General features: G+C 51.4%; 1 protein-coding gene across 2 annotated transcripts in view; it reads left to right on the forward strand.

The window, feature by feature from the left end:
- Positions 1 to 7,952, forward strand: part of LOC125932020 (phospholipase A and acyltransferase 3-like) — a 34,908-nt gene extending 26,956 nt beyond the window's left edge. For both annotated transcript variants that reach the window (XM_049644385.1, XM_049644393.1), the window contains exons 4-5: positions 535 to 803; positions 7,736 to 7,952. In XM_049644385.1, coding sequence (XP_049500342.1) covers positions 535 to 803; positions 7,736 to 7,837 — 371 coding nt within the window. In that variant the 3' untranslated portion in view covers positions 7,838 to 7,952. The remainder of the gene's footprint in view (positions 1 to 534; positions 804 to 7,735) is intronic.
- Positions 7,953 to 23,594: the final 15,642 nt, after the last annotated feature.

Consider the following 23,594-nt stretch of genomic DNA (forward strand, 5'->3'; position numbering starts at 1 on the left):
TTGGTGTCCCTTCCAGTCCCTCAGCCTCGGCCGGGGCCGTGCCAGTGCACCCAGTGGGCCTCCCTGGCACCACGTCTCGAGGAACTGCTTCCAGAAGTCTGGGAGCTACAGATCCACCTTTTCGGCAGTAATCAGCCTTGTGTTTGTCACGGGAGCGCATCCCTGCTGGACTCCCAGAAGGGTCATACTCTATTCCCCTAGGGAGATGGCTGTGCTCAGGGCCCATATTTGCACAGCCAAGAGGGCCCCTGAGGAGTCACGGGGTGTAGAAGGTCGGCTTCTCTGGGTCCAAAAAAAAAAAAAAAAAGATCACACCAAATCCCGAAACTTGACCACTCCACATTTCGGATAAGGAAACCGGGGCCCAGAGACCGCAAGTACCTTCTCCAAAGCCACACAGCAGGTGTCTGGCCCTGCTCCCCGTTCCCTCCCACATCGGCTCACGCTCTCGTGGTTGGTGCCAAGGGCCTGCGGACGGACCCCGACGGGCCTGCCCGGGACCGATCCCTCTGTCTCCTCTTTGCGAATCCTCAGGTGAAATTGCGGGAGCGGGCGCGGCCAGCATCACGTCCACCCTGACTGAGAAGGCCGTGGTGAAAAAAGAGCGGCTGGATGACGTGGTCGGGAGAGACAGGTACCAGGTCAATAACAAACACGATGACAAGTACTCGCCGCTGCCTCCCGGCAAAATCGTCCAGCGGGCAGAGCAGCTGGTGGGCCAGGAGCTGCCCTACTCGCTGCCCTGCGAGAACTGCGAGCACTTTGTGAACGAGCTGCGCTACGGAGTCGCCCGCAGCGATCAGGTGCGTCCCCAGCCTGTGTCCCCGTCCCCCCGGAGCCGGGCCATGCTGTCAGCTGACTGTGGCTGGGCGTCAGGCACAAAGACGATGAAGCAGTTAGAGGCAGGATCCCTGCCGTCGTCAGCCGCTGCCTTGATGGAATCCTGTGTTTTGAATAACCTTCTTCTTTTTTTTTTTTTTTAAGTTTATTTATTTATTTTGGGAGAGGGGAGCACAAGTGGGGGAGGGGCAGGGGGAGAAAGAGAGAGAGAGAGAGAGAGAGAGAGAGGGAGAAACCCAAGCAGGCTCTGCACTGTCCGTGCAGAGCCCGACACGGGGCTCGAACTCACGAACCGTGAGATCATGACGTGAGCCACCCAGGGGCCCCAACACTGTTCTTCTTTTATCCACTTAGAACTTTGCTAAGAGTGAAGAAAGCGCACGTTAGAATTTTCCTGTGCCCAGGAATAATTCTGGGGCTTCGCGCGGGGGAGCTGTGTCGTCTAACCGCCTAATTTTCTGTGGTCTAACGGAATTTCAGTCTGTCCGCTTAAAAAAACCAAAAGGCAGATTTCTTCGCCTTTCTAACGAGGGACAGCTTTTTCTGTTTCATGCTGTTCTCCTTGAAGACCTGTGTGTGCTCACACCATGTGGCCCTTTTTTGTGATCAGAGCTCCCATAATTCAGCGCGGGGCCTGGGCTCACCCAGCAGCCCCGCGACTAGGAAATGCTCGGTGGTGGCCGTAGTGCTGACTCTCTCAGGCTGGTCACTACCCGCCCCCCCCCCAATCCCCCGTAAAATGGGCACTATCAGAACTAACTAGAGACCACTTTCTTGCATTTGATGATACCCTTTGATGCCTCACGGACCACGCTCGCAGTCAGGCTATTGTGGTTTTCCTTGACAAAGTACCTTTTGTCTGAAGCCGCTGCCTCAGCATTTGCCCTCACTCTGTGAGGTTCTGTAGAGAACTGGGGGCGCGTTGTGCCTCCTGCATCATCTGAAACTGTTTGTCCCACCCGGACAGATCCGTCGAGCGAGGAAAACGCTGGGGACAAGTGCTTTCGGGCAGGTTCCATAACAGAGAAGCACAGCTGTCACAAGGCCATGCCGGATTTCCTCCAGGAGGAAGGCTAAAGGTTGGCTTGTAGGCAAATGTCAGGTCAGCAGCTTCGTCCGGACTCCGTCGTCATGCCTTCTGGCTGCTGGGAACGGCGGTTCTGGGTACCACGCTCGTGACGTCAGTGATGCGGCCGTATTTCCTGACACCGCGCACAGCTATGGTGGGTCCATTTATGGCCCACGTAAGCCTGGGCAGCACCAAGATGTATATATCTTTCACCATCGAAGACCTCCAAGTTCCTCTCTCCAGGGGGTCATGTAGGAGTTTGGGCAGCCACAGCATCCAATCAGGCAGCCTGTGAGCTTAGGTGGCAAGGGCAGTGTCGACCGTGTTGGGTAAGCGTGTTCGTTTTGGGTGTCAAGTTCATAGTTTCCATCCTTTTTATTCCTGCAATTTTTGGCACGTTGTCCTCATTGGACTTCTTGGCATAAAAGCGAGGATCGAAAATCGTTGTCTTTGCTGTCCCTGGTTCTGCTTCAACGGCTGACTTGGTTTGTGGGTGAGATTTCTTGATCCCCATTCATGATGCTTTTTCCTGCCTTCGTTGGGAAAAAGCACAGTTTTGCTGATTTGGGGCATTGTGTCTTCACTGGGGACAGTGGCTGTGGGCGGAAGGGAGGGCTGGCTCTCCCTGTGCTTTGTCACGGGAGCCCGTGCCCCCAGAGTTGCGCCTGGATAGTGCCGGAAATGGGAAGAGGCCGAACTTTCTCACGGTTTCTTGCTGATCTGAATTGTTTCCGCGGAGTTTTGTTACCTTCAGTGTTGCTGCTGCACCTGATAACACGCGAAGGGCGGAAACGGTGGCTGTGAGGACAGGTGGCTTAGAAGCTGGGAAAGAAACTGGGGAAAGGGCCACTGGATACATTGGCTCTGCGGCCGGAGTGTACATTAGGGCAACTGACTTCTGTGTTGGGGGTGTTTTTTTCTTTTTTAATGTGTATTTATTTATTTTGAGAGAGAGAGAGAGCAGGGGAGGAGCAGAGAAAGAGGGAGAGAGAGAGAATCCCAAGCAGGCTCTGCGCTGTCACTGCAGAGCCCAATGCGGGATTCCAACCCATGAACCATGCGATCATGACCTGAGCAGGAGCCGTCCTTAGGAGGTCTTAACGTCCACAGAGCTCATCTATGGCCACCACGTTTCGGCTCAGTGGCAGACTGTCGGGTTCTCGAATTATACAAGGAGAGTGCTGTGCACGTCGAATGGACTTGAATGTTGAGGTGAAAAAAGAGCCGGGGACAGCAGATCTAATTCCTGAAAGCCTATCAGAGGTAGACAGAGTCCTGTCGTCTGGAACACCAAGAGCAAAGCTGAGTGCACTCTTAGGCACTTGAGACAAACCAGGTTGAGGGGCAGAGGTCAGAGGTAAGGGGAAGGTTTCCAACAAAGTGAAGGATGAATCTGAGCTCTGTGTGTGTGTGTGTGTGCGTGTGTGTGTGCGCACGTGCAGGCGTGCAGGAGCCCCCAGTGGCCCCGTCACAAAGCCAGACTATCACAACAGCAATCATTTAATCACATGCTTCTGTTCGATCAGCGTAACACATAGTTGTCTGTGTGACGCATCAGCGACGTTTTCCCGTGGCTGTCTGCTGGGATGTCACGTGTGTGTCTTCCTGAAATGCCCGTAGTCTTTGCCTCACCTATGGGATGGCTTCCCCATCACCTTCCTGCCTTTCAAGTCTTGTAGACGTGGCGTCGGCATTCCAAGTGGGTGCAGAAGGGTTTCGAGGCAGGTTTCTGAGCTAACTGTGGTTGCCTCTATTTTTTTGTCTTTTGGTGGTGTTGTTTCTGGAGAAGTCTTTGAAATTTAACTTTTAATCTTTCCAAGTAATGCATGCACACAATTTGTAAAGACAACCAGGGCTCAGGGTACCCTACCCCACACCTCTCTACTCCTCCCCATCCCCCCCCAGCAGCCACTCTTCTCTCTTTGAGTTTGGCATGTACCTATTTCTGAATTTCTTGTATTATATTTCTTCTTCTTATTTTAACGTTTATTTATTTTGAGACGGGGGGGGAGGGGCAGAGAGAGAGGGAGAGAGAGAGACTTCCAAGCAGGCTCCATGTCACAGCGTGGAGCCCAACATGGGCCTTGAACGCATGAACCATGAGATCGTGACCTGAGCCGAAACCAAGAGTTGGACCCCTAACCGACGGAGCTCCCCAGGCGCCCCAGGGTTTCCTTTTTCCTCGAAGATAATTATTATCCCCTTTCATTGCTTAGTTTTCCTTGTACCTATTGTCAGTTCTCCCCACGCTGTCTGATTAGCCCTCAGTACAGTTTTCCACAAGGGAAATCATGTCCAAGTAATCTATCAGTTCCAGGATGTTCTCTTTGGACACACGCATCCTCGAGATGGCCATTCTGCCGTCAGTGCTGGTTGGCTCTTGGCTGACCGCATGGTTTTAGCCCAGGATTTCCCTTTGCTGTCTTCCTTGCGATTTCCTTTGCCTTTCTCTTGGGTCGGATACCCTGGTTCCATGATCTCTTCATTTCTTATTTCTCGGAGTTTCTCTTAATTTACGTAGACCACATCCCTCAGAAGTTGCTCTAGGTTCGAAAGACAGTACATGAGATAACGGGGATGCTGAGGCACACCGCTGTCATCTGGTTTGGTTACTGTATAAGCTTCCTCTGGCTGCCGTCACAAATTACCACAAATTTAGTAGCTTAAAACAACCCAGAGTTACTGCCTTACCGTCGTGGAGGTCAGAGGTCTAAAAATGGTTTCACTGGGCTAAAATCAAGGTGCCAGCAGGGCTGTGTTCTTTTCTGGAGATTCCGGGAGAGAATCTATTTTCTTGCCTTTTCTGGCTTCTAGAGAGAGGCTTCCTGCGCTGCTCGGCTTGAAGCCCGTCCTCCGTGTTCAAAATCAGCAATTGTTGATTGAGCCTTTCTCACATTGCACGACGCTGACTCTTCTGATGCCCTCTTCCATCTTGTAAGGAACTTCATGGTTACACCTTGGAGCCCATGTGGGTAACCCAAGGTTAGATCCCCTTTTTAGGGTAAGTTGACTAGCAACCTAATTCTATCTGTACTCTTAGTTCTCTCTCGCCATGTAGCACAATATACTTCCAGGTCCCTGGAATTAGGACATGGACGTCTTCAGGGGGCCATATTTCTGCCTCCCGTTTACTCTCTACAGCTGGCACAAGGCTGTTGTCCCGGGGATCTCCCCTCCCCATCATGCTGGAGAAATTCTCTTCTGTCCCCTTTCGTCCCGGAGCGCCCCCTCTTCTGCGCCTCGTGTCTTCTTTCGTGGTTTACTCCCTTGTTCTGGAGGGAACCTTCTTTAGCAGCTTCTTGAAAAAGGATGTATGGAATGTACATTTTTGAAAACCCTGTGTTTCTGAATTATTTTGTTTTACCCTTGCACCTGATTTGATAGTTTGGATACGGAATTTCTAGTTTAGAAATTGTTTTGCTCTAGAATTTGGGAGGCAATATTCCATTGTCTTCTTGTTTCCGGAATTGCTTTGGAGAAATCTAAAGCAATCCCAACTCTTGATCTCTTGATCTTTCCTGTTTCCTATTTTTCTTCCCTGTGCTAGCATTTGGAGTATCTTTTCTTTACCCAATTTTCTTTATTATTATTATTTTTTTTTAATATTGAGAGAGAAAGAGAGAGAGAGAGCACTAGTGGGGGAGAGGGGCAGAAGGAGAGAGGGAGAGAGAATTCCAAGCAGGCTCCATGCTCAGCCCAGAGCCCAAAGCAGGGGCTCGATCCCACGACCCTGGGATCATGACCTGAGCTGAAATCAAGAGTCGGACGCTCAACCCACTGAGCCACCCAAGTGCCTCTCTTTACCCAGTTTTCTAAAATTTCACAGGCGTGTGCCTTGGGGTGGGTCTACGTTTATCCATCATGATGGGCCTCAGAACACCATTTCCATCTGAAAACCTGCCTCCCTTAGTCCATGGATTATTTCATTGTTGATTCTCCTCTGTGTTTCCTGTATTATCTCTTTCTGGAACGTCTATTATTCAGATATTGGCCTGCCTGGATTATCCCCTCTTGTTTCCTTTGGCTTCTGTTTTCTTTGTCTTCATCTTTTTGCTCTTTTTTAAAAAAAATTTTTTTTCTGAGAGATTTCCTCAACTTTATCTTTCAAAATTTCTATTGAGTCTGTCGTTTCCATTGTGCTAAGAATTGTTTTTATTCTCTCAATATTCTATTATTTGTTATACACCGTGTGTTATTTATTGGATGCAGTACGTCCTCTTATTCTCTAGCGATCATTTTTAAAAAAGATGTTTTCTTTCCTCGATACGGTTTCTGGGTGCCTGGGTGGCTGATTCGGCTAAGCGTCCGACTCTTGATTTCAGCTTGGGTCGTGATCTCACGGTTCGTGGGTTCGAGCCCCACATCAGGCTCCGTGCTGACAGTGTGGAGCCTGCTTGAGATTCTCCCTCCCCCCCCCCTCTCTCTCTCTGCCCCTCCCCTGCTCTCTCTCTCTCTCTCTGTCTCAAAATAAATAAATAAACTTTAAAAAACTAAACCTAGTTATTAAAAAAAATAGATACGGTTTCTGGTTCCCCAGATTGTGTTTTGTTGGTTTTGCTCTCTGTCTCCTGTTTCAGAGTCTTCCTCAGATGTCTGGTATCCTGGTCGTATGCTCATGACTCAGGGTGGGTGGTTTCCTACAGAATGGAAAGTCCGAGTGAACTGAGAGGGGACAGTGGCTTGCTGACTTTGAGTTTCACTTCTGGGTGACATAGGTGGACAGTTTGTTGGGGAATCTTCGTATCGGTATCTTTTGTTTCTACTTGGGCTGGTCAGATTCCCCGGGAAAGTTTTCCTGACTCTTGTGTGATGGGTCAAGTTCTGGGAGCAGAGAGGGGCAGGAGGGCCAAGGGTCTCACCTTTAGCATGTTTCTGGTCTCTCCCTCCCTTGTTTTGGGCACATCTTCATGTGTGCTTCTGGATTTCCAGAAGGCCCCCAAGCCTTCTGTTTCACCGTCTGCAGGGAATAAACTTTCAGACTTCCGCTGTGGTTAAGGAGGGGTCCGGGGACCTAGCCGCAGAGCTCTCTCTCCTGTTTCCGGAGGTATTTGACATTGCCAATAGGTGATCTTTCCCGAGGATCCTGTGGTACAACTCGGGTGGATCCTCAACTTTTCCTGCTGCTGCCTCAGAATGTAGAGTTCTGTGGGTCCCTTGTGGAATTATGCCTAAAACGAGTGCCTTACTCGTTTTAGGAGAGAGTGTAATTTGACACACGTTCACTTTTTACCCCGAAATCTACTCTGACTTTTGCGACACTTCCCCCCCCGCCAGTACAAGCAATACAAGTCAGCAATCCTAATAAAGTACGACATCACTACTGCTCATAGTCGGGGGCTCATATAAGAACTCGTAGAGAGCATCTCTGTGCCTGGCAGAACCGGGCACGGGGGTGCAGCCAGACACAAGACAAGGGAGACAGGCGAGGTCCTGGCTCTCATGAAGGTCAAGGTTGGCATACTGACCATTCAACACGAGTTCCTGCCCCGCTTTGCACTCGCTTCAAGGGCTCCCCGCAGCCACCCGGGCTTCGCCGCCCTGCCCTTCGCACAACCGCGCTCTGGGGGTTTATGTGCTTTCAATACCCACTGAGTGAATCGAGTTGCCCTTAGGCCCATGTGCGTTCCTGGCCAGCTGGCTCCATCCATCTGTTCTTTCCCCATCCAGCCCTCTTCTCCCCATTTCCCTGCCAATATCCGTTGACTCCCGGGTTTGTTGAGTGGGCCAAGGGGCATGTGAGTCTCCCGGAGCGGAGCGTTCTTGTCGCAGGTACGGCCTGCACGCGGAGTCCCCACAGAGTCTGATCTCCCCTCCGCTCTCTTGCAGGTCAGAGACGCCGTCGTGGCGGCTGGCATCGCCGGCGTGGGCTTGGCCGCCGTGGGCCTCATGGGAGTCATGTTCTCCAGAAACAAGCGGCAGAAGCAATGAGTGGGAAGGGACCGTCCCAGCAGCAGTGACTTTTGTACACTCAGGGGGTCTTGTCGGGCCGGAGGTGTTGAGGTTTCGGTTTGCGGATTTCATGCTGTTTGATGATATGGCTTATTTTCGCAGGATAAAATAAAGCCCAGTAAGGGAGGATTTTGCTGGAGGAAATGCAGCAAGAGCTGCCTGGTGTGAAGTGTGTCAGGCGCACAGCCGGGCCCTGTTCCTTGCGTCCTGGACCCTCTGGTGGTCTTCCCTGCCTTTGTCTTTGCCGGCTGCGTTCTTCCCCTTGCAGGAAACAGGCCGACTCCTGAGCTCAAGTAATGGGCATCTCGGGTTGCGGGGAGACAGGCGAGCAGCCGGGGAGACGGACAGATGGACGTGACCGATGCGCGAGGACGGGACCCTTGGCCCGGAACGAGACCCGGGACGGCTTCTTCCGGGGCTCAGCAGCCGAGGTCTGCGGATGGTCAGTGGAGCCAAAGCCCAAACCAAAGCCCGAACCAAACCTCTGCCGGAAGGAAACTCGGTGTGTGCTCTCACCGATGTTGTGAAAACCCCCCTCGCCTCCCCCTGCTCCCCACACCTTTCCTCTGCCTTGTCGCCCCCAGCCCCCCGCGCGCCCCTCTTTCCTGGCCACTCGGGCTGGCCGTGTCCCCCCGCCCCCGAGTCTCGGATCTCGTACCCCTCCTGTGGCCCCCTCTTCCCGTGGCCCCTCCGCTCCACGCCCCCCATCCCCGGTGGCTCTCAGCTTTCAAGCCCAGCCTGCCGCTTGGCCAGTCAGCCCTGCCCACGGGGCCGGGTCACAGGGAAGCCTCAGACCCCGGCTGCGGCTGCCCCCACGACCGGTCTCCCCTGGGGACGAGGCACCACCTTCTGTGGCTTGAGGTCTGCCGCTGCTGCTGGCCGGACTTGGCAGGTGTTCAGAGGGGCCACTTGTCTGCAGGGGGGCTTTCGTGGCTTCCTCAGAAGTACTCTGCTGGGGCCAAGAGGCCTGCCCTCCACAGGGCAAGGCTTCTCCATCTGGTTGCAGATCTGTCCTTTTGTCGGCCCTGCTTGCCCGGAGACCTTCGTCTGTCAGACTCCCGGACGGGACTTGCCCGTGGCTCCCTGCCAGCTCCCTCCTGCTTGGCCGAGATCCAGTCCAGGGTCAACTCGTGCCCACCCACACCCCAGCATAGAGATGAGAATAGTTGTCTCCCAGTGCGGTTTTCTTTGTGTCTCCGCTCTGCTGATGTAACATCTCGTCCCAGTTCTCAAGCTCCCCAAAGCAGGGGACGTAGGCCAAATTCGAAGGGCGGGTCCTCCCGAAGGCCCCCCTCTCACACGGCATAAGGTGAGACGATGGGGACGCATGAGGTGGAAACCTTCAGGCTAATTATCGAGAACAGAGGGCCGAGAAAGGATAAACACAAGAAAACAAAACGAAGACACCCGGTTCCGTTAAAAAATAAAAATTCCATCCAAAAAAGTGGGATGCTGTAGAAATAACCAAACAAGATAGAAAAATTGGTTCCAAATACATTGATCGTCACTATATAAACCAGCCACGTAAGAGAGACACTTTCCACTGGGTTGGAGACAGACACTGGGTTAAGACTGATGTCTTAAAAAAATGAACACTATCGAGGAGAAACACTGAGGGGGTGTGAAATCTGTCCTCCATTGAAAGACACGCTCGGCCCAAAGCACCTAAATGTGAAAAAACACCCGTGAAAGCAACTTGAGACAATTGGGGGAAATTCGAGTATGGCCCGGGTATTAAAGAACATTAAGGAATTATTAATTTTATTAAGTGAATTGGTTTTAGGCTTGTGTGAACACATGACCCGATTTAAAGAAACAGACGCAGGGGTGCCTGGGGGGGGCTCAGTCGGTTGGGCGTATGACTCTTGATTTCGGCTCAGGTCATGATCTCACGGTTCGTGAGTTCGAGCCCCGCTTCTGACTCCACACTGACAGTGCGGAGCCTGCTTGGGATCCTCTGTCTCCCTCTCTCTCTCTCTGACCCTCTCCTGCTCACGTTCTCTCTCTCTCAAGATAAATAAATAAACATTGAAAAAATAGATGCAGATCAAGCAAATATGACAAAACAGTAAATTTTTTTAATCCAGGCAGTGGGTATATAGGTGGTCATTGTACTAGTCTTTCTAGTACTTTCTATATGTTAAGAATTTACATCATAAACCTTTTAAAAAATCTGAAATTTGAACTTGGACAGTTAAATAAGACTTTTGAACCTACTTCAATAAATATAATAATTTTTAAAAATTATAAAAGATACGTGAGGCAAATGCTAAGAACATATACTAACTAAAAGCTGGTATACTGTATTGGTATCAGAAAAGATAGGATTTAAGGCAAAAATTATTACTAGACAGGTCATTAAAAAGTGTGGCCTAAGGGGGGGCGTGGGTGGCTCAGCTGGTTAAGCATGTCTCGATTTCAGCTCAGGTCATGATCTCATGGTCTGTGAGATTGAGCCTTGCCTCGGGCTCTGTGCTGACAGCAGGAGGCTGCGTGGAATTCTCTCTCTCCCTCTCTCTCTCTGACTTTCCCTGGCTCTCTGTCTCAAAACGAGTAAAATAAACATTTTTTTTGAAAAAAGTATGGCATACAGGGCGGCTGGGTGGCTCAGTCGGTTAAGTGTCCAACTTTGGCTCAGGTCAGGATCTCACGGCTCGTGGGTTCGAGCCCCCCATCAGGCTCTGTACTGACAGCTCGGAGCCTGGAGCCTGCTTCAGATTCTGTGTGTGTGTCTCTCTCTCTCTCTGCCCCTCCCCCGCTCACACTCTGTCTTTCTCTCTCAGAAATAAACATTAAAAAGCAAAAAACAATAAATACGGGCACCTGGGTGGCTCAGTCGGTTAAGCGGCTGACTTTGGCTCAGGTCATGGTCAGTTTGTGGGTTTGAGCCCTGCATCGGGCTCTGTGCTGATAGCTCAGAGCCTGGAGCCTGTTTCAAATTCTGTGTCTCCCTCTCTCTGTCGCCCCCTCACTTACACTCTGTCTCTCTCTCTCAAAAAAAAAAAAAAAAAAAAACAACATTAAAAAAAATAATAATTAATTAAAATACATAAAAAATAAAAAGTATGGCATAATAAGAAACGTATTTGGTCTTTGTCCTTGGTTCCGAACATGAGCTCCCTTGGAATTTCCTGAGTGATAAGACTCTCTAGTATTATTCAAAATGAACCCCTTTCTATCACACCTGAGTCTGTGCTAATGACTGATGTAAGGTGGGGGCGCTCGAGAGCCTTATGATGGGGCTGGTCATCCGAAAGACCAAGTAATTAGAGGATTGGAACTTAGAGCACCACCCCTCTCCACCCCACCCCCCGCCCCACTCCCGCACTGATCTCTGGGAGAGGGAGTGAGGTTGAAGACAAAGCCCCATAAAACCTCTTGAACGAGGAGACTTGATGAGTTGCTGGGTTGGTGAATGCATGAGGTGCTGGGAGAGCCACATGTCTGAGGAGGGCACGGAAGCTCCTTGCATCCCTCTGCCCCCATATCCTGCCCCGTGCATCTCTCCCGTTTGGTTGTTCCTGGGTTATACCCATTATAATAAGCTGCTAAACATAAGTAAGTGCCTTTCTAAGTTCTGTGAGCTAGCAGATTTTTGGACCTAAGGGTGGTCATGGGAAACCCCAATTTATAACCCATGGACAGAGGCCTGGGTGGGCCGGGTCTTGTGAATGACATCTGAAGGAGGGGAGGGGAGGAGCCCTTACTGTGGGGTCTGTGCTAATGCCCAGGTGTCGCTGTCAAAACTGGAACGAGTTGTTGGACGCCCAGTTGGTGTCGGAGAATCACAGGATTGGTTGCTGGTGTAGGAAAACACTCCAAAAGGTTCTGTGAAAGTCTCAACTCGCCAGGAAGATATAATTCTTGACTCGTTTGCATCTAATACGAATCTCTAAACCAGACACTGAAAATGTTGGCCTATTGCAAGGAGAAATTGACAAATTCTCCATTACGGTGGGGAATCTAAATGCACTTCTCTCAGAACTGATAAATCAAGGAGACACAAAAATCAGCAAAGACATAGAACATTTGAAAAGCCAACAAGCTGACTTAATATAGATGGCACAGTGTATATGCTGTGTACCACACAGTACAATTGTGGCAAACAGATTCTTTTGACCACACACAAAGGAATGTACATAAAACTGGCCTCAAAGCAAGTCTTCAGCAAATTTCAAGGGACTGGTGACATAGAGATTATCTTGTCTAATCACAGTGCCTTAAGTTAGAAATCAAGAAGGAAGAGATAGCTAGAAAACCCCTCTACTTTCAGAAATTTTAGAGCATATCGGTAGTTATGAGACATGATAAACATGAGTTTATCATGAGACAAAGATGAAAACGTAATGGAAATTACATAATATTCGGAACTGAATGGTAACAAAAATATTAGATATCGATCTTGGGGCCATGCAACAAAAGGGATACTTGGAAAAATTTGTAGTGCAAGTCCTTATACGAAGAAAGAGAAAAGTGCAAATTAATAAGTTAATCATCCAGTTTAAGAAGATAGAAGGCAAACAGATGGCCAACAAATGCATGAAAAAGCACTCGGCGAAGGGCACCAGGGCGGCTCAGTCAGTTGAATGTCCAACTCTTGATTTCAGCTTGGGTCATGATCCCAGGGTTGTGAGATCGAGTCTCGCACTGGGGAACTCCATGCTCAGTGCAGAGCCTATTTGGGATTCCCTCTCTCTCTCTCTCTCTCTGCTGTATCACCCCACACCTGTCAGAATTTTGCTGGTATCAGACAGAAAAGAAATAGCAAGTGTTGGTGAGGATGCGGAGAAAAGCAAATCCTCGTGCACTGTCGGTGGGAATTTAGTTGGTGCAGCCACTACCGAAGACAATATGAAGATTCATCAAAAAATTAGAAATAGAACTACCATATCCAGCAAATCCATGTTGGGGTATTTATTCCAAGAAAGAATAATAAAAAGAAGGAAATCTTGCTTATTTCCAACAACATGGGTAGACATTGAGTGTATGACGCTAAGTGAAATAAATCAGGCAGAGAAAGAAAATTACTGTGTGATCTCATTCACACGTGGATTCTAAGACCAAACCAAATCAAAGCACAAACAAAACCAAACCAAAATGAAACAAAAAACCAGGCTGACGGATACAAAGAGCAAATAGTTGGTTGCCAGAGGGAGTGTGGAGCAGGCTAGATGGGTGAAGGGGGTTAAAAGGTACAGAGTCGCGGGGGCGCCTGGGTGGCTCAGTCGGTTGAGCATCCGACTTCAGCTCAGGTCATGATCTCACAGCTCGTGAGTTCGAGCATGAGTTCGAGCCCCACGTCGGGCTCTGTGCTGACAGCTCAGAGCCTGGAGCCTGTTTCGGATTCTGTGTCCCCCTCTCTCTCCGCCCCACCCCTGCTCATGCTCTGTCTCTCAGTAATAAATAAACATTAAAAAATTAAAAAAAAAAATAAAGAACTTACTACAGTGATAGATATCATACACTAATTTATAGAGCTAAATTCAGCCTCTATGAAGACGGCATAGAGTGAAGAAAGCATCTCCACCAGGAAACGCTACTGGAAACGGGGTCTTCACAGAGGTGATCACGTTAAGACGAGGTCATTGGCGTGGGCCCTAAGCCAATATGACTGGGGTCCTTATGAGAAAAAGTAATACAGACACGGGGAAGAATGCAAGGTGAAGACAAACAGACACACGGAGGGAAGACGGGCAGAGACCGAAAGTCTACAAAGCCAAGGAATGCCGAGGACGGCCAGAAGCGAGGAAGAGGCAGGAACGGACTCTTCCCCACAGGCTCAGAGAGGGCGTGGCCCTGTGGACAGCTGGACTTCTTCCAGACTCCAGAACCGTGACCCAATAATTTTGTGTTGTGTGAGCCCCCTCGTTTGTGGTCCTTGGCTACAGCAGCCCTCACCCGTCACCCACGCCTACTCATGTATGACCTCTCGCTGACCGGATGACACAGTCCACACACAATGACGTCTGCCTCAAGCATTACTGTGTCTACAGCACTGGGTGCACCGCCTCACACGAGGTAGACATTCAGAAACGTGTGCGGAAGGCAGGAGTCTAGAGAGGAATCCGTTTCAGGGGAAAAGGTGTCGAACTCAAGTTTTGACAGACGCGTTTAAGAACAACAGCTCTCAACCACTGAGTCGCGGCCCCGGTGCGGAAACACCAGTCACCAGGTACAGGCCAAGGTTGAGGAAGGATGTTCTTTGCTTTTTACAGGACTATAAATTAGAACTAACTCCAGGTAATCCCCATAGTAAATGACACCCTCATTCCTTTGTATGCTGATGCGTTTTCTTGAATGTCAATGGGACAGGTGGAATCAGAAAGTCATGCTAAGAACTGCATTCCACTCTGGAGTCGCCACGGGACGGTATTTTACAGGACGAACATAGAAGGACCGCTGCGTGGAGAATAGAAGACCGTGACTAATCGACCGTAGGTAGTGACAGTAATGATGAATAATGGCTTGCAGTTATTAAGCACATACTCTTTTCCAGGCACACAAAGCTACGCATTTTACAAACACGGACTTATTAACCCTCATCCTGGATTCCTACAACAGCTTCACAACCGGCCTCACTGAATGCACGCCTGTCCCTAAAAATCTATCCCAAATGCAGCAGCCAGAGCGACCCTCTGCTCACATAACATCACTACTCTGCTCAACACACGGCTCCCACCTCCCCCAGAGGAAGAGCCCGAGCCCTTGCACAAGCTGAGCATCAGCAGGACCTAAATGCCTCGCTGACGTCGCCGCTAAGCCTCCTCCTGTCACACTTCCCAGTCCCAGCCACTGGCCTCCTTGCTGCTCCTCAGTCCTGCCAAGCACCCTCCACCCCAGGTCGTCTTGCTGCCCCGTCTCCTACACCACTACTCCCCACCCACCCACCCCCAGATATAGCTGCAGAACTTACTCGCCCACTTTCTTGGGTTCTGTGCTCAACTCAGTAAGGCCTTCCCTTATCACCCAGCAGTAGATATATGGACCACTGTGAACCAAAATCTTCAATCCTTTGTTAAAACTACTCAGCTGTAGATTTGAAAAAAGAGTAGAGGACGTCAGTGAGACCCTTAATAAAGAGACAAAAAAGAACCAATCGGAGATAAAGAACATAATAAATGAAACTAAAAATACGATAGATAGAATAAATAGCAGGCTAGAGGAAGCAGAAGAACAAATCAGTGACCCAGAGGACAGAGTAATGGAAAGTAATCAAGGTGGGCAGGTAAGAGAAAAAAAATTATTCACAATGAGAATGGACTTCGGGAACTCAGTGACCCCATCAAATGTAATAGCATTCACTTTTAGGGATCTCAGAAGAAGAGAGAGAAAAGGGGGCAGAAAGCTTACTTGAAGAAATAATTGCTGAAAACTTCCTGAGTTTGGGCAAGGAAACAAATCTGCATCTAGGAGGCACAGAGATCCCCCAACAAAATCAACCCAAGGAGGTCCACACAAAGACACATAGTAATCAGGTTGCCTGGGTGGCTCAGTTGGTTAAGTGTCTGACTCTTGATTTCAGCTCTGGTCATGATCTCATGGTTTGTGGGACTGAGTCCCGTGTTGGGCTCTGCACTGACAGCGTGGAAACTACTCAGGTCTCTCTCTCTCTCTCTCTCTCTCTCTGCTCCTCCCCCACCCATGCTCTCTCTCCTTCTCTCTCAAAATAAATAAACTTAAAAGAAAAAGCACATAGTAATTAAAATGGCAAAAAGTAGTAACAAAGAATTTTAAAAGTAGCAAGAGAAAAGAAAGCAGTTACATGCCTGGGTTGCTCAGTCGGTTAAGAACGTGACTCTTGGTTTTGGCTCAGGTCATGATCTCACATTTGTGGGTTCAAGTCCTACATCGGGCTCTGTGCTGACAGTACGGATCCTACTTGGGATTCTCTCTCTCCGTCTCTTTCTCTGCCCCTCCCCTGCTCATGCTGTTTCTGTCTCTCTCAAAATAAATAAATAAACTTAAAAAAAGAAAGAAAGAAAGAAAACAGTTACCTACAAGGCTATCTGCTTACTTTTCAGCAGAAACTTTGCAGGCTAGAGGGGAGTGCACAATATATTCACAGTGATGAAAGGAAAAAAATCTGCAGCCAAGAATACTCTATCCAGCAAGGCTATCATTCAGAATGGAAGAGATGAAGAGTTTCCCAGACAAACAAAAGTTAAGGGAATTCATGGCCACTAAACCAGCCCTACAAGAAATGTTAGAGGGGGCTCTTTGAGTGGGAAGGAAAGACCATAAGTAGGAGTGTAAAAGTAGGAAGAATAAAAGCAGTAAAAATAAGTATATCTGTAAAAATCAATCAAGGCACTAACAAAATAAAAGGATGTAAAGTATAGCACCATATACCTAAAATATGAGGAGGAGAGGAGTAAGAATGGGTTTAAATTTAAGTGACCGTCAACTTATGCTATATGCAGAAGATGTCATATACAAAGCTAAAGGTAATCACAAATCAAAAATCAGTAATAGATACGCAAAAAATAAAGAGAAAGAATCCAAGTATATTACTAAAAGAAGCCGACTAATCATGAGAGAAGAAAGCAAGGGAGAAAGGAACAGAGAAGAACTACAAATACAACCATAAAACAAATGACAAAATGGCAATAAATACATACCTCTCGGTACTTACTTCAAATGTAAATGGACTAGATTCTCCAATCAAAAGACATAGGATGATGGAACAGATAAAAAAGGAAGGCCCATTTATATGCTGCCTGTAAGAGACTCATTTCAGACCTAAAAGCACCTGCAGATTGAAAGTGAGAGGCCAGCGAAACATTTATTATACCAATGGATGTGAAAAGAAAGCACTACTTATATTGGACAAAACAGACTTTAAAACAAAGACGGTAACAAGCTGGACTTGGCCGAAGTCGGACGCCTCACCGACCGAGCCACCCAGGCGCCCCAGGACAGTTTCTCTGTTTAAGCACCAGGGGTGAGGTGTGATCAGTCGTGCGTGTATGGGGGTGTTCGCGAGTGTCTGGCATTAAGAGGCCCTCTGTGACAATTCGCTGCGTGTTCTTCCCTGCTCTGTACGTCGACTGTGATTCCTCCTTAGCAGGAGGTTCCTGGAGACACCGTGCACCTTTATTCCATTAGATGACGGGGTTCACTTCCACCCACCCCATTGTATTTGAGGGACGTCACTCCCCAGGTCCAATCCCCTATGCGTCTGTGGTTCTGGAGGGGCAGACGAGAGTAAAAGGCAGCTACTTCCTTCGAGTAGTTTACAACTGGCCGCAGAGTGTAATGGAAGGAGCGCAGGTCTCCCAGCTACACAGAACCCGTGTGCATCCTGGGTCCCCTGCTCACCCTGCTCACCGCAGCCTGGAGAGCCGGCAGGAAGCCCTGCCTCCTGGTGGTGGAGGAAAGTTACGAAGAGGTGCTCAGGAAGAGCCCGGTGCCCAACCAACCTCTCTTTCCTTCTGGACAACGTTGAGCTGAGCGAGTGTGGACACTTGCCCGGCCCCGTCCCTTCAGTCTGTAAATGGTAAAGCTGGCAAAAAGAGGAGGCACCTGCTCGAGGCCTGGTGAATGGGCCGGGGCTGCGGTCTGGGGCCCCGATTCCCAGGTCGGGCCTCCGTCTTGTTCAGCTGCTTCCTTTCTTACTATTTCAAAATGCCACGTTAGCCTGCTGGGGCCACACAGCTGCGGCTCAGGGGGGCTCGGTGACGGTCTCTAGGCCACGGGCACGTGAGGGGAGGACGGGAGGAGGACCTGAGTGTCTTCTGTCCCCTCCCTTCGCCCTGCACCCCTCTGCTTGACTCCTGCTCCACTCTTCCGGGGGCATCTGAGCTCACGTGATCCTTTAGAGGAACTCACGTTCCTTTGCTTTAGAAGTGAGGAAACCAGCGCCCGGGGACTCCTGGTGACTTCTCCAAAGTCACCCAGGCATGGGCCTGGCCTGTTTCGGAGTTCAAGGCCAGGCAGGTTGGCCCTAGTTCATCCTTACCGATGAGGCCGAGGGCAACGGGGCTGCCTGCTTGGGGCCGGCTCTGAGCCCAGGGCTGAAGTCACTGTCTCCTCTTTGTGAATCTCGGGTGAAACTGTGGGAGCTGGTGCGGCCGCACCACGTCCACCCTGACTGAGAAGGCCGTGACGGAGAAGCCGCTGCTGGAATGACGTGGTCGGGAGAGACAGGTACCAGGTCAATAACAAACACGATGACAAGTACTCGCCGCTGCCTCCCGGCAAAATCGTCCAGCGGGCAGAGCAGCTGGTGGGCCAGGAGCTGCCCTACTCGCTGCCCTGCGAGAACCGCGAGCACTTTGTGAACGAGCTGCGCTACGGAGTCGCCCGCAGCGATCGGGTGCGTCCCCAGCCTGTGTCCCCGTCCAGGAGCCAGGCCATTCCCTCAGCTGACAGTGGCTGGGTGTCAGGGTGGGCCGGGCTTGGGCGGAGACAGGGGCATGAATAAGACAAAAATAACAGAGACAGAATCCCTGGCCCCAAGGATGTTACAGTCCGGGAGGGGACCAGGGTGTGGAGACCCACAAGCCAGCCCCGCAGACTGATGGTGGGGGTGCGGTTAATCTTCCCTACTGGCATCCAGGAGCGTCCACACCTCAGGCTGTGCGCTACAGATGCAGGATGGGTGAGGTCTAAGCTCTTCTCTCGGAAAGGAGGAGAAGGCCTCTGGGGGAAGGGGGATGGGCAAGGAGAAGCCTTACCTTCTGGAAATGAGGAGCCCAGGCTGTTAACTGAGGCGCTGTTGGTGGCCTTGGGGCACAGCGGGAATGCTTCAGGGTGGCCAGGAGTGACCCTGTTGACGGTCCCTTGCTCCTTTGAGCTGAGGAGGGCAGACCTGCCTCTGTCCAGGAGGGGTGGTGGCAGGGGGTGGGAGAAGAGGGATAGAGATGGGCATCTAGAAGCATCTAGAAGCACACCCGAAGGCTGTGCGGAAGCTTCGGCAATCAATCTGGGAGACCCCAACTTTTTGAGAGTGGTTGTCCCCTCTGCCGCGCTTCTGGGAGGTCAGAGCTCAAGAGGGCAGGAGGGACCCACCTCACTTACATCATGTGTCTCTCGCTCTGGTGCCTCTTTCTGGACTCCTTCCCCTGCAGGTCGCTCATTACCTTGCCTTCCTTTCTCCCTCTCGCTCCTTTCTCCTCCACCGGTCTCACCGACACAGGGACGTGGGCAGGGGGTGGGTCCCCGGGCTCCCACCAGCCACGCTGGGTACACCGACCCTCAGGGATCATCCTCATGGCCCTGTCGCCTCATGGCGTGTTTTCAGAGGATCCGCTTCCTTTCCCAGAGCCCTTTTGCTATCAGTGCACAAGTGAGGCCATCTTATTTCATAAATGCAGAGCTTAGTGCTCCTTGGGAGTCAAGACAGCTGTTCAGCAGATAAATCACGAACACCTTCTGAGTGCCTGGGGGCGGGCTGAGTTCCTGGAACACGGAGGGCAATCCAGACAAGCTCTCTGCCCTCAGAGGGTGGTTTCTCCAGTTTTATACTTGCTTCGAGGCCAGCCCTGACCTAGAACATCGCCCCTGACCTAGAACATCGCCCCTGACCTAGAACATCAGACACTGTCATTCTGTCTTTCCACAGCCACCCCTTGGGGCTTTATTATGCTGTCAATACCCACCAGGCTAACTTCTTGGTTCGCCTGAGCTTTTAGTATCCGCCCCCCCTCCCTGCTGATGTTTGTTGCGTCTGTGGTTTTGTCAGCGAGGATAAATGCCACAAGGGGCTTTCCTGAGATGCGGGTTCTGGGTGTGTGTTTCCGTGGTCAGGCCCCCCCCCTCCCCCCGATGTTGAGCGTGACCCCTTTTCTCTTCCGTTGCAGATCCCTGATGCGGTCAAGACCATACAAGCGGCTCTCCTGGCTGCCACGGTCTTCGTGAGGATTCTGCGGGCCAGAAGCAAGCGGAAACAACAACGAGCTGAACGGAACTGTCCCTCCGGGTATCCGGTGACTATGGAGCAAACGTTGCCTGGCCAGCAGCCGTGGCGTTTGGTCTATTGATTTCATTCTGTTTCGTGACCCTTTAGGCCTGTTTTAGCAAAGCTAAATGAAAGCACAGGAAGATTTCGTTTGGGGACATGCAGCCTCACGTAGCGTCTATTAAAGACACAACTGGCTCTGTTACGGGTTGCATGGTTGTATTCCCCTACAATTCATGTTGAAGGCTTAAACCCCCAATGCGATATATTTGGAAGTGGGCCTTTGGGAAGTGATCAGGATTAGATGAGGTCATGGGGGGTGGGGTCCCCCACAATGGAGTTATTGACCTTGTAAGAAGAGAGACCAGAGTTCTTTTCACACCTCCAATGTGAGGACACAGTGGGTAGGTGGCCACGGGCAAGCCTAGAAGAAGGTTTTGAGCAGGAACTGGGTCCGCCTGCACCTCAATCTTGAAATTTTCAGCATCCGGAACTATGAGATGTAAATGTCCTCTGTTGAAGCACCCCCCCCCCTCCACCCCTGCGGCGAGGTGCACCCTGGCCATTCACAGCTCACAGGAGGCCTGTATTCTTTTTTATGCTGTGAGGACACACGACGGGGAGGGAGGCACACCCACGATGGATAAAAACAGGAACCACGGGCCTGCCAGGGCCTGGGATCTCAGCAGCCGGAATTGCGTCCAAGACTCTCGGCCACGAATGTGACGCCAGGGAGGGAAGGCTCCCCGATCCTGCTGCTCCCGGCTCCTCGCCCTTCCGGGGACGGATTCGTACCGCTCTCTGTGCTCTCCGCATCCTTCCTCTGCCTCGTCGCTTCCACGTCCCCAGCGCTCCTGCTTCCTCTCCACTTGGGCTTGTCCTGCGCAGCAACCCCCTCCCCGCCCCACACTCCTTCCGGGGCTCCTCTTCTCCCGTCACCCCAGCTCCACCTCTGCCCACCTCTGCCTGCGAACCGCAACGCGTTCCCAAAAAGAGAGTGCGGGGGCGGGAGGGGGGGGGCTCTGCGCCCCTCTTGGCTCAGCCTGCTGATTGGCCGCCGCTGGGTCAGGTGATCTCATTAGGCCAATCAGCTCTGCCCGCAGGGGCGGGGTCACCCAGCTCAAAGCTGACCACAGAGTGAATTGACCTGGGAGGGACTGGCCAGAGGCGGTTAGCCCCAGGGGGAGGGGGCGGAGCCAGTGCCCTGGTGGGGGGGCGGGGGGGGGGGGCCCTCTGCTGGGAATCCGGGTGTTGACCCAGGGGACATTCGTTGACTGGAATGACAGGCTGGCGCTCACATCTCTCCTAAGATCTGATTCCCCAACCTCACCACTCTTTGGAAAATAAAATATTTGATTCCAACTCATTCATTCATTCATTTAAATATTTATTTATTTTGAGAGAGAAAGAGAGAGCGTGGGGGGGGGGAGGGGCAGAGAGAGAGAGAATCCGGAGCAGGCTCCGCACTGTCAGAGCAGAGCCCAAAGCCGGGCTTGAACCCACAAACCGTGAGATCATGACCTGAGCTGAAATCAAGAGTCCTCTGCTTAACGGGCTGAGCCCCCCCAGGCGCCCCTTACTTATTGTGATTATGTTTTTCATGTCTCATGACAGATGTCCATTTCATCGTCAGGAGCACTGAGAAAGAAGAAGAAAGGCTCTGTCCCTCCAGCCCCACCTGGCCAGACCCCCTGTCTGTGCTGAGGGCCTACCACGTGAAGAGGAAGGGCAGCCGTGAGGGGCCTCCTGTGGGCCCAGAACCAGTTCTGTGAGCCAGAGCCTGGCCCCCACTATGGCAGATCAGCTGAGCTGTCGCTTTCCTGCACAGTTCTTTGGGTTTCCATTGGTGAATAATGGTAGCCAGGGAAATGACTGACTGTTAGCCACTTCCCCAGGCCTCCCCCTCGTGGTATAACAAAAGCTGAGCACATCACACACCTCAGTATTGACTAAACACGCGTTCGCCAAGGAGGCACGGAGCCCTTCATCCAGCCTGTTCTGGAAGCAGCATGAACCCACCATTCTGTCACGTGCTGTGCCCACGCCTTGCATGAAAGGCTCACTCAAGGCGGGGTCCTGGTGCCCGCATGGCCAGCATCAGGCAACCAGAAATCCCCGCCCCCCCCCGGAGCTGGGGCAAGGTCGAGTTTACGAGTCAAGCTTCAGATGCCATCCCTAAAGAGACAGGCTCCGGGCTTCTCTCTCGCACTGTGCTCCTGCCAGGGGCGGGGCAGGTCGAAGTATTTTAGCCAGTTCGCCTCCCACGAATAAGCACTCACTTCACCAACGAGACATCATCGCCAGGCCCTGTTGGGCTGATTACCACGTCCTTAGTTTTTCCAAGGAAAAACCATTTCCAGGATTCAGTGCGCTAGTTCGGAAAACATCGGGTCATCAGACATGAAGACAGTTCATGTGTCCATCTCATTCAGCCAGAATGCCAGCCCGGTGCCCCTGGGCCTCGGTTTCCTCATTAATAACTCCTGGGGAGTTCTTGTTGGGGGGGGGGGGGCAAGAGGAGGAGGGGAAACTAGCTTCTCTCTCTTGTTTTTCAGGCAGCTGGAGAATGTGCATCGGGGCTGAGCATGGCCTTTTCCTGGAAAAGTCTCAAGGAAGAGCTGCCCAGAGAGCTTGGCAAACAGCGAGGGTGTAGATTGCAGTCTGAGGATGCCAGCATTCGCCCTGAGGGTCTGGCTGAGCGGAAGGGCCGAGGGGAAAACCACAACCCTGGCCTCCCGGCTCCTTTCCCCTCCAGCCTCTCCCGGAGGGCGGCCACCGAGCCTTCTGACTCCCGTGTGCCTTCCAGAAGCCCCCAGAGCAGGACTGACCTTCCTGCCCTGTAGCGTGCAAGGTGTTCCCTGGGAAACTGGGAAGCTTTCAAGTCTCCCCCCTCCCTCTTCAGCATCCCTCTTTCCTGACTCCCTACTGCCTCCCCACCCTGTTTGTTTCTTTAAAAAAAAATTTTTTTTTTAATCTTTATTTATTTTTGAGAGAGAGACAGCGTGTGAGCAGGGGAGGAGCAGAGAGAGCGGGAGACACAGAATACGAAGCAGGTGAGATCACGAACCGTGAGATCACGACCCGAGTGGAATTGGGACACTCAACCAACTGAGCCACCCAGGCGTGCCGTTGTCTTGTTTTCTTTTAAAGAACACTCTCCTCCCCCTATAACAGCCCCGGTTCAAGGCTACACACCCTCACACACACTCTCACACCAAGACTTACCCGCCCTAAGTCCCGATTCTTCCAGGTCCTTCCAGAGAGCTGAAGGCCGCCACAGGACCACTTTTTACTAAGATACCAATGGCTTCAAAAGAGATTGGATGCGAATGCTGTCTGGGAAGGCAAATGCTAAAAACTGAATTCACTGTGGCAAATTCCAGGTACCAGGATAGGCAGAGAGAAACAGACTGGGGTTAGGGGAACTGCCCCAAAACCTGCAGAGAGATGATGGGAGACAGCTCTCCAGGTGACCAGCCACGAGATGGGACAATGGCCCTTCCCCACAGCAGAGGGACTGCCAAGGGTCACTAGGTGCTCTTGGTGCTGCTGTCACCCCGGCAAGCTGTCCCCTCACCCCAGGCAGCACAGGGTCATTCCCCTGGAGGATGGCTCTGTGGTACATCCAGCCGGCTGGCGGTCCTGAGAGTTCCCTTGTCCTCCTATGTCTCCGTCATCCCGGATCCCAACCGCCTTTAGAAAATTCTGGTGATTCTGGTGGAGGCACACAGAGGAAAACACCCAGACATCCACCAGGCCAGAGGGGAAGCAGTGGGGACTTTCATCTGTCCTGCCAGCCTTTCCCCAGCGGTGGGGGGTGACGACGGAGACGCTGGC

This window comes from Panthera uncia, chromosome D1 (assembly GCF_023721935.1).
Source record: "Panthera uncia isolate 11264 chromosome D1, Puncia_PCG_1.0, whole genome shotgun sequence".
Taxonomy (NCBI): Eukaryota; Metazoa; Chordata; class Mammalia; order Carnivora; family Felidae; genus Panthera; species Panthera uncia.